Here is an 11080-nt window from a genome sequence, read left to right as displayed (position 1 = left end):
ACAGAATCTTGAGTAGCCTTGGCTACCTCAGAAAATCTTAGAACAACATCAGAAAATTTTTCTTACATTACAAAGAAGCCCAAAAGCAATTCCCTCTATTAACACCTTGCTTTGGCTAAATGATCAGCAATGCAGTTTGCTGATCTGGGAACCCACAAATGCTGATCAAATTCCCACCTTCACCCTTGTTAGGGGGTTGTATGGGGGACGGGCTGTCCCCCATTGTCTAGCCACATTAAGCCTTCTTCTTCTTTTCTTTCTTTCTTTCTTTCTTCTTGATGAGTCAAGTCAAAAATTCATTTACACTGAAAACTTGAAACCAAGGTTTCAAAGTATCATTACGCCCCAATACGCCAGAAGGGGTGGTTGTATTGGTACTTCAAAACAAACTCCAGTCCTTTTTTTGTTTTTTTTTTCAAAAATAGGTCAGGGGGTGGGTATTAGGCCTGCCTACCCCGTGAAATGGATCCAAAGGCCAAAAGGCCTCTATTTTGAGTATTGGTACCCCACCGATATGATACAATATGCCTGATACAGGGTGTATTGTGTCGAAATTTTGAATCTTGCTAGAAACTAAGATGGTGTAGAAGTATACTAAAGAATAGAGCAAATATAAACATAGTTTTACAATTGTACTACTTTTACTGTCTCCCCACTGTTGCCTTGGTGCATCTCCACATGACCTTCTGTTACTAGAGACAAAACAAGGGATTAGTATATAGTACATAGTTTCTCCACTTACATTACAAAAAAACAAACATATCCGTTGTTAAAGTTTGGGCCCTTAGGCCATTTCTCACTACTATACATTTCCTTTTTGGCCTGCCCTTAGATCTTCTACGCCCTTCAACTTGCAACAGATCACTTCTTCACTGCACATGACCAAACCATTTTATTCTACTTTTCCCCATTTTATATGGACTCTCCTAAATGGATGACATGTCCTTGTTAAACACTCATCATCAGAGTTTGACACACCATAGTTGCGGACATTTCTGTGTAACATTCCTTTTTACCACCTAGCTTATTTGACATAACTTAGCAGCTAATCTACACACTAAGCACATAAGCTTAACCATCATCTGAAATATTGAAGTACCGCAATTTACTCAATCATTCTTCATAACTTTCCCCCAAAAAACAGCACTCATTGAATTTCATATTTTCACTCAACTGAACCAAAATGACAACACCTCATTTCAAAATTCTTCTAGAACTTAACTTTGTTGACCATCCTAAAGCAAGAGAGGTCAAATTGTAGAACAAAAACAAAGAATTTGACAGAAAATAAGAACAAATACTAACAGGAAGGAATTCAAGGCAACCACCAACGATCACTTAGATGTAACTTCAGGCAGCCAAAAGGATGACAAATAACAACCTAAATAATTACTTTTCTGAAAGCACAAATTGGTATGCACACACAATGTCCTAGATCAGATTCCTAAGAGCTGGATCTGAAACTCCAAGTTTGGCTGGCTTGACATTTTTTTTTTATCAATAGCAACAGATTTCATTAAATAGTAATAAGGTTACAAAAAAGGGGAGCTGAAGTATCTTAACTCCCCAGGGAAAGGATAAGTCCCAAGCTGAAAAAGAACAAAACAATTACAACTGAGCCCAGAACCCAGAAATCCTATTCACTCCTTGCCTAGCCAGACCATCAGCAAACGGGTTTGCACTTTTCTTAACCCAATTACACTGAGCTACCATATTCTTGGACAACCATTTGAATTTTCTCTTCTCATTACTGTAACTCCAGAGCTTAGAATTGTCTTCCTTCAACCAGTTCACTACCACCACAGAATCTCCCTCTACAATCAGCTTCTTGACCTTTAGGTCTTTAGCCCTTTGTACCCCTTCCAAGGCTGCTAACACCTCAGCCCTCAACGAATCCCCCACTCCAATTGAGCTAGAGAACATAGCTGTTATATTACCATTATCATCTCATAAAATCCCCCCAATACCCGAGGGCCCTGGATTCCCCATGCTACTACCATCAAAATTTAATTTGATAAATCTAGGAGGTGGAGGATTCCATGTAGTATTCAGGGTCTTCTTAGCCAAGACTGAACTTGCAATTTCTTTCCATTTTCTTAACATATCATCTGTTGAAAAATCTGTGAACTCATCCATTGTCTTCAACCGGTGTATTACCCTTATATGGATAATTTCCAACATATTTTCCAACCCTTTCTCCTTTTCTGAGAAAATCCTTGAATTCCTTTCTTCCCATACTGTCCAGAAAACAGCATCTCTCACACACCTCCACATGATCCTTGATCTTTTTGTTGGGCAGATGACAGAGGAAGAGGTAAACAAGCTTTGCACATTCGTTGGGGGAGTCCACCTGCACACAAACAAAGAAGCCAACCATTCCCAAATATTTTTTACCAAAACACAGTCTATTAGTAAGTGGTGACCGGACTCACTAGCAGCTCTACAGAGAATATACCAGTGTGGAGATGAACAACTATTGGGTCTTGTTCTTTGAAGTAAGTCACTATGTTAATTCTTTCTAGAAAAGCTTCCCAATAGAAACTCCCAACCCTCAGAGGTATAGGTCGACACCACACATCCTTGACAGGGAATGACAAGCCAATAGGACTTTCCGGTTGCAATTGGGCTTTAAAGGAGGCACAAGTAAAAGATCCAGAAAGAGACAAGGTCCAGATCTTACTATCTGTTTTTGTCGGCTCCAAGAAAACCCCATCAAGAATGGACAGGAGATTTGAGGTACAATCCAGTTCTGTGTCCCTGAGGGCTCTTCTCAATCCCAAGTTTCACCCAAACCCAGAATTTGAATTTGAAGGAACAAGGAAAGTGGCAATTGGTTCATTTTTAAAGGTGGAGTTTGCAAAAAGGGCGGGAAATTGGTCCTTCAACGGATGATCCCCAATTCACACATGTTCCCAAAACTTAATTAAGTTACCCGAGTGCAAATCATACTTGATCCAAGGAGAGAATAGAGGCAGAATAGCATGGATTGATTTCCAAGGTGATGCTCTTGTTGCCATAGCCATAATCCCAGAGTCCCATCCATTCTCTGCAAGCCCGTGAATACTGTCAATTATCTTAACCCACCACTTTTCCTTTTCCAATGAGAATCTCCACAGCCATTTCCCTAGTAAAGCCAAGTTCATCTTCCTAATATTTCCAATCCCTAGACCTCCATCCTGTTTACTTCTACACACCACCTCCCACCTAACCCTATGATCCTTTTTCTCCTCCCTAGGCTCCCACAAGAAATCTCTCATTAGCTTTTCCAACTTGTCAGCCACCCATACAGGCACCTTAAAAACTAAAAGGTAATAAACGGGCAGATTAGCTAAGGTAGGCCTAATTAGGGTGATTCTTCCTCCTAGAGATAAATAATTCTTCTTCCAAGATGCAAGTCTCTTTTTAAACCTCTCCACAACCGGAGTCCAAAAATTTCCTTTATGAGGATTATCTCCAAGAGGAAGACCAAGGTAAGTTAGAGGCCAATTCGACACTTCATTCCAAAATGTTTGCACATGCAAAGATCTCACTTTCCCCCATATTCACACCTACCACGCAACTTTTATCAAAGTTAACTTTCAGATTTGACATTTGCTCAAAAAGTTGTAAAGCGTGTTTTAGATTCCTAATCCAAGTTATGTCCCCTCCCTCACAAAAAAGAATTGTATCATCTGCGAACTGCAAGTGTGTGAGTGGTATGCTCTCCTTGCCTACCCTCCACCCTTTGATTTAGCTCCTAGAGTCTGCCATAGAGATCAATCTCCTCAAGACTTCAGCAACCAAGGTGAACAAGAAAGGAGAAAGGGGGTCTCCTTGTCTTATTCCCCTCAATGCCAGGAAGAAGTCCACCACCGTTCCATTCACCAAAATAGAGTAATGGAAAGTCCTAATACACCCTAGCACCCACCTGCCCCATCTATCCCCAAACCCAAAATTGATCATCACCTCCAGCAAAAAGGTCCAATCTACCAAGTCTAAGCTTTGTCCAAATCTAACTTACAAACCACACCCTTTTTCCTTGATTTCTTGAAGTCCTCCACACTCTCATTTGCTATAAGTATTTGATCAGTTATCTGCCTACCTCTCACAAAAGCTCCTTGATTATTTGACACAATGGTAGTGAGTACCTGTCTAATTCTAAGAGACAAGACCTTCGTAATAATCTTATACAAACTATTTACTAAATTGATTGGTCTATAATCCCTTGGGTGTGTTGCTTCTCTCTTCTTGGGAACCAAAGCAATGAAAGTAGAATTCAACCCCGGATTGATCTCTCATCTTTTGTGAAACTCATCAAAAACCATCATTAACTCCTCTTTCAAAATCTCCCAACACTCTTGATAAAATGCCATCGAAAAACCATCTAGGCCTGGTGCTTTTGATCTATCCATAGAGAATATTGTTTCTTTTACTTCCTCCATTTCAAACTTTTTCTCCAACCACTCCCTATCCCTTCTTAGATTTGGCCCCTCCATCCCCTCGATCCACACCCTATTACTTAAAGGCTTTCTATAGATAGATTTAAAATGGTTTGCAAAGGCCCCAACAATCTCATCATGATTAGAAATGACTGTCCCCTCCACTTCCAAGCTTGAGATGAGAATTTTTCTTCTTCTCCCACTTGCCATAGCATGAAAAAATTTGATATTCCTATCCCCCTCTTTCAACCATTTACACCTTGACTTTTGTTTCCAACTAATTTCCTCCTTGAGCAATTCATCCTCCAAATTGTTTTCGCAATTTCTACCTTTGTTCTTTGTCCTCCTGTGTAATACAACCCCTCCCTTCCTTCACACCCAAAACTTCAAGTTGTGCAATTACAGCTTGCTTCCTTTCTTCTAGCCTCCCAAATTCTAACTTATTCCATTCCTTAATTTTGCCCTTCAAAAATTATAACTTCCTGTGGAATCTCATTCCATACCATTCTACTGAAGGGTCACTTTCCAACAACCATTCCCTGATTTTATTAATAAAACCTGGGTGGTGTAACCACATATTTTCAAATCTAAACGGGGCAGGCCCTGTATTTCCCAATTCTTCCTCTCCAATCATAATAGGCCAATGATCTAAGGTTACCCTAGGAAGTGTCTTGGAGGTCAAACTACCCCAATGTTCCTCCCAATCTACTGAGAAGAGAAATCTACCCAGCCTAGAACAAATGAGATTAACTTGTAGATTGGACCATGTGAAGTTACTATGCACCATAAAAATCTCTTTAAGTTCAAACACCTCCACAAACTTATTAAACTTTCTCATGCTTGTAGTCACTCTCTGCCTAGGATTATTTGATTCTTCTGAAAACCTGACTACATTAAAATCACCTGCTTGTAGTCACTCTCTCCTAATTCTTCCCACAGAACCCTCCTCTCTCTATAATCATTAGGCACGTAAACATTTGTTAAAACCCACTCAAATCCATCCTCCACCTGCCTAAACTTCAAGTGTACTGAAAATTGGCCTATCAACTCTTCCAATCCTATGCAGACCTTATTCTTCCATAGTGTAATTATACCCCTTGCAGACCCCCAAGAAGGTGCAGTAACCCAACTGATCCCCCTAGCTCTCCAAATGCTCCTGGCCCATCTAGCATCAAATTCTGCTCTCTTAGACTCCTGTAACATAACTATATCTGGGTTTATCTTTTTAATCACCTCTTTAACTACTGCTCTTTTCCTAGCACTTCCCAACCCTCTAACATTCCAACTGACAATTTTCATTCGGCTCTCTTGTTTTCCTCCCCCAAACCCAATAGGTCATCACTTAACCCCCTTCCTTCTTTCCCCTTTGACACCCAAAAGCTTGTCCCCCCTAGCATCCCTTATCAGTCTTTCGGCCTCACTCAGTTTCCTCTTCCTCACCTTACCTTTCTCCTTCTTTTGCAAGAAAATCTTCAGATCATTTGGATCTTTCAAGTTACACCCAAGGTTCCCCACAAAAGCTGCCACGGAATCCTCACTATTCCCCCCACCCCCTCACACTTAACTTATTGGGACTTCCTTTCCTACTTACTCCCTCACCACTTCCTACACCCTTGTTCTCATTTTCTACACCTAGCCCATCTGCCATCTCCTTCTGTAGGTTATTTTCCTCAATTTCATCCACTAGCCCCTTTAACATTTCCCAGATTCTTACATTTCTCTCTATTGCTTCCTCCCTTTCGCCTTTTTCAATGTCATCTCCACTTCTACCACTCTCTTTTCTTCCTTCTTCTCCAACACGGGCTCCGTCCTCTGGAATGGGAAGGGAATCTGGCACAACAGACAGAGAGCAGTCATTAGTAACAGAAATCAAATTGACACAAATACCTGGGTTTTGCTGATTCTAGGGGGGGATTGTAGTGACTGGTAACAATGTTTGTTATTCCCTGTTTTGGAGTGTGAATGTTCTCTATTTCCTCGGCTTGGTTCTGAATGGATAGCTTTCCTTTCTCTTGTATAACACAAGTATTACTTCCCACACCTTGTTGTTTACCCCTTATTGACATACTTTGATTTTGTTGCTGGGAAGCATCAGAAACTTCCTTACATATAGCCTGCCTTGGAATCTGGTTTGGCAATGGAACTTCTGGTTGAGAGCAAAGGTTTCCAACCCCAAGGATTTGTTTGTGCTCAGTTGCGTCAGCCTCCTCTTCTCTATCAGGTCGAGTCTCTACACCATCAATAATGCCGTTTTCTACTTCTTCTGTAAAAAATCGTTCCAGATTTAGATTGGCTACAATCTCTTCCACCTGCAACTCCCTTTCCGCTACACTACCAAGATTGGAGGAAACTTCTGAGTCATTTTCCTCTTCAACCTCCTCCAAACTGCATGCTACCCAACCTTCATCCACTGAATCCCTCTCCGCCACACTTGCTTGTGCATACCTAGGGTTTGGGCGGACTGAATAAGAGTGAACATCAAAGTCCCACGTCTGTGTGAGGTACCCATTGTAGGAAGCCCCTTGAACCCTGTTCAGTCCTTCGTGACTGTCCAACCTGAACTATCTTCGCTGGAGAAGAAGATAGATGGAGGCTGCTGTCTATAGTCGTGAGCTGCTTCCCCTGGCCCACGTGATCACTTAAAACATAACGTGAGTCGGTCTTCACAACACTAGTTAAACCGCATCTACCCCCGGTTGGTTCAGAGCAGGCGGTTCTCATATTATATTCACTCGACCCACACCCCTCTTAGCCACATTAACATGGAAAACCCGACCCTCTTTTGCTCCTAATAATTCAAAATTTTTCCATTAATTAGCTTATTTGACCCTTGGTTTTCCTGACTTTACAACTTCCCTAAATAAATCTCCTTGCACGCCAGTAACTCTCACCACCGGTTGCATGCCACGTGTCTACCAGCCTGTCACCTTAGCGTCTTCAACCTTTGTTCTTCTTCCCCGAAGAGTTGCTTCCACTTCGGAAATCAGCCAAACACGATACTAGTATCCATCAGCTAACACATCAACTGATCTGGGCAGCAACTCTGGTTTCACCCCTGCAATTTTAACCTCAATAGCATGTAAATCCTGAAAGTTAAACTCCTCCATGGCTCATCCCAACAACTTCACTACTTTCTCCAGGTTCGACACATTCCATAGATGAAACGGAAGACCTAACAACTTGAGTATGACACTTCCAGGGTTGAGTTCCATTTCATTACAAAGTGGCTTCCAATTCTGGAGTTGGAGCAGACCCTCTTCAGAATCAAACGTAGTGAAATCCCACTGCTCATCACCTACGTCAAGGATTGCCTTCGTGTCAGAAAAAGGCTTCAATACAACATTGGATTGAGTCCTATGTTGCACACCACTGTATCCAAAACTTTTCTCCAATCCTTCTGTAGGTACATAGTGGTCACTAAGACCCTCAAAGTACAAAAAGTGTCAAACCAACACTATACAAATGCTTGTGATAAATCCAGAACCCATCACACGATTGCGATGAGTTCATCGCAAATCCACAACTGCAATGAACTCACACCTGGGACAGGTCACAATGAACTTTATCTAGCATGAATCTGTGATAAAGCTAAGACACATGCGAGTTTGCAATGAACCCACATGGATTTCCGCTGAACTTGAACACGCGTAAAACTACGATGAACCTGACACCTTCACAGAACCGTAGAATCACGATAGAACAGGAATAGATACCGGTTACACGTATGTCTTTAAGTTACACATGAGTTTAATGAAAGTACGCTCGCCAAACGATGATGTCACTCGCGCTACGTCAGTACAATAGGGTAACGTACGAAGAGAATTCGGAAGGGATAGGATTCTCTAATAATGATCCCTTAAGAAGACCTCATTTCCTAACAGGAGGGATCCTCTTTCCTAACAGGAGGGATCCTCTTTCCTAACAGGAAAGAACTCCTTCCCTGATGGCCTTAACCATCTCTATAAAGGGGGGAGAGCAATTCTTCCCCAAGGGGAACACAATATAGCCCTAACCTAGGGTTTCTCAAGAGATCCCTCTTGCTCCTCTCTTCTCTTCTCCTCCCTTCCCCACATCCTCTCTCTTTCCCGCCACCATCTCCGGACTTTCGGAGACCTGACCAACCTCCGCCTTACCATGGTGTTTACACCTTCACTTCCTTATTAGCTGTTACCAACATTCTCCTCACCCAGGTATTCTTCTCCGCCTCCATCAAAAGCCTTTTCACCCCTATAGAACTATCAAAAGCTTCTGCGCAAGTGGAAGAACTCTGCTTTGTGTTTCCTTGCTCCTCAACATCTCTGTCACCTTTGTGGATCGAAAGTTTGTGCTCTCCGGGCTCCTTTGTATTCACATCTTGTATCTCGTTTAAATAATCTTGTAATTTATTTGCAACAGCCAGCCACCCCTGTTCCTCCCCTTCCGGAATACAAACCATCTGTCTCCTATTGTCATAAAATTCTGTGGCAGCAATGAACCATCCTCTCTCATTTCTTCTCAGCTCAACTACAAATCTTTTCCTGTGCACTCCTGTGGAGTTCCTCCAGCTTTGTTTCTGATAGAGTCACTCACTCCATCAATAAAGCCTTTCAACCACAACACCACTTCGTCTGTTAGGAGAACTGCTGCCCTCTTTTCTTCTCTGATTTTCAGTAGGTTCTTGCCTCCAGCCCTTGTAAGATCAAACAAGAATCTCTTCGACTCAACTTTCAGCTCCTTTTTCCACTGTTTACCTTCTGGAACCCTCCCGCACTTTGAGTTCTCTCCATGGAAATCAACTCGCCTTCCTATCCCTCTTTGCCCCATCCCTTGCTGGCTTGACATTTCACAAAGCCAACTAAAACAAAGCACATAATGCAAGCTAAAGAATGGTTTCCAGAGCATTGAGCATTAAAGAGGTGAAAGACATGGGATCACATCATCAAAGAGGTAGTTTTTCCAGGATAAATTAGTATGGGAATTCTTACTGATGAATTTCCAGTTATTTTGCTGAAATTATAGTCAACTTAACGGGAATACCTTGCTGTTGGAATTCCCACATAGTGAAATATGAAAATACAATTAATTACAGCATGAGTATCCTAGGTTATGGCCACGGTGGACTGGTCCTTCATAAGACTACATGACGAGCCACTAATCCCATAAAAGGCATACTATTCCAGACTCGTAAGTGTAAGCAAGTTCTTCAATGGGAAGAATTGAGCAAGGTATTCGATTTAACGAGTAAATAATTTTCCATTAACTTCACTTTTTTGCCATTGTTAGTTATTTTTAATGGTAAAATGGAATATATAGATGCAGAAGAGAAAGCATTCTATAGGAAAACGTGGAAAGAAAAAGAAAAAAAGGAGGAAAAAAACTAAGGGAAAGAAAAATAAAACTCTAGCATACAAAACCCGTATAATTCTCACATTGTAACAATTACAATAAAGCTCCTTTATGAACAAGGGCTTCTGAATTGAGTGGGGCGATTACAAGAGATAGACAACCAACACAAACAGGATAAAGCACAAAGAGGGTGGAGGGTGGAAAGGGGGGAGAGGGGGAGTTTAAGAACAACAGGAGGGAAGAACCTCGAAATTATTCGGAACGCTTCGGAGAAACCAAATTTCTCCACAGGTACCTCCCACTGGCCATGTCAACGCAAGTCCAGAATCCCGAACACATGGCAGAGAAGACCTGTACGAAAAATGTAACAAATCGAAATATAAGGAGCCCCATCAAATTAAGTAAAAGACTATAAAGAACCCTAAACTTCGTTGCGTCAACGTCGAGAAAGGTACCTTTGTTGGTAGAGGAACCGACGGCGAAGATGATTCATGAATAGGATCGATTGATTCGTCAGAGTCTGGTGTTTCAGGGTTTGATTTCAGGTTCTTCAACACGAAAAATCCAGCGAGGGTGGCGGAAATGAAGAGCAGAATCAGCCTCAACGGACACATTTTCGGGAATTTGCAGAACAGAGAGACCGGGGTGGGAGGGTGTGGAAAAGAAGAGATGAAGCTGTTGAGTTTTGACAGTTTTGTTTCCAGGTCGGATTCGGTGTTGGGACAAAGAAGGTATTTGGTGGGCTGGAGCAACGGCACTGTTGACTTTCTTGTATTTGTTGTATGGACTGTGGACATATACTAAGGCTGCATTTATTTTAAGGGTATATCTTTTCTTTTTCAGATAAAATGCCCGAGATAAGTCATTAAAGTAAGGAACGCCAAATACAACGTAAATCGGAATTCAGCCTCTCGCTTTTAACCCGTTTGGGAGGGCTTCTGCGTTGTAAGTGAGATGCGATGTGATGAAAAACAAGAATTACAAACGGAGACAAATAAAGCAATTTCAGCCGTGTTTCTGTGTTTCTGGCTTTTAAAACACAGTGATTGGCTTTTTGGATTTTCACCTAATATAAATTTTTACTTTGCTGCTTGGGGCTTACCGGCTCAGTTTGGAACGTCAGAAGCCCTCTCAAACGGGCAAATCCATGATACAATTTTAGGTTTAATTTATATTTACACTAGTGGGGACTCGTGTACGGGATTTGTTAAGTTAAAGATAAATAATAAAAACATGTAAGATTATACAATTGTTTTATATAATAATTAATAATTATATATATTTTATTACTACTTTTAATATTTTTTTATAATACAAAATTAATAATAATTAATTTT

At 41.3% G+C, this 11080-nt stretch overlaps 1 protein-coding gene across 1 annotated transcript; it reads right to left on the bottom strand.

Annotated features, from left to right (window-relative positions):
- Window positions 1–9901: 9901 nt before the first annotated feature.
- Window positions 9902–10538, bottom strand: LOC148868069 (Methyltransferase-related protein). Its single transcript, XM_088968293.1, has 2 exons — window positions 10199–10538; window positions 9902–10094 (listed from the first exon to the last, which is right to left on the bottom strand). Exons 1-2 carry the CDS (start codon window positions 10355–10357, stop codon window positions 9996–9998), a joined length of 258 nt encoding a protein of 85 aa, XP_088824419.1. The 5' UTR covers window positions 10358–10538; the 3' UTR covers window positions 9902–9995.
- Window positions 10539–11080: the final 542 nt, after the last annotated feature.

The sequence above is a fragment of the Nelumbo lutea genome, chromosome 2 (assembly GCF_056320005.1).
Source record: "Nelumbo lutea isolate HS-2025 chromosome 2, American lotus-T2T, whole genome shotgun sequence".
NCBI lineage: Eukaryota > Viridiplantae > Streptophyta > Magnoliopsida > Proteales > Nelumbonaceae > Nelumbo > Nelumbo lutea.
This window is presented reverse-complemented; position numbering and strand designations above follow the sequence as displayed.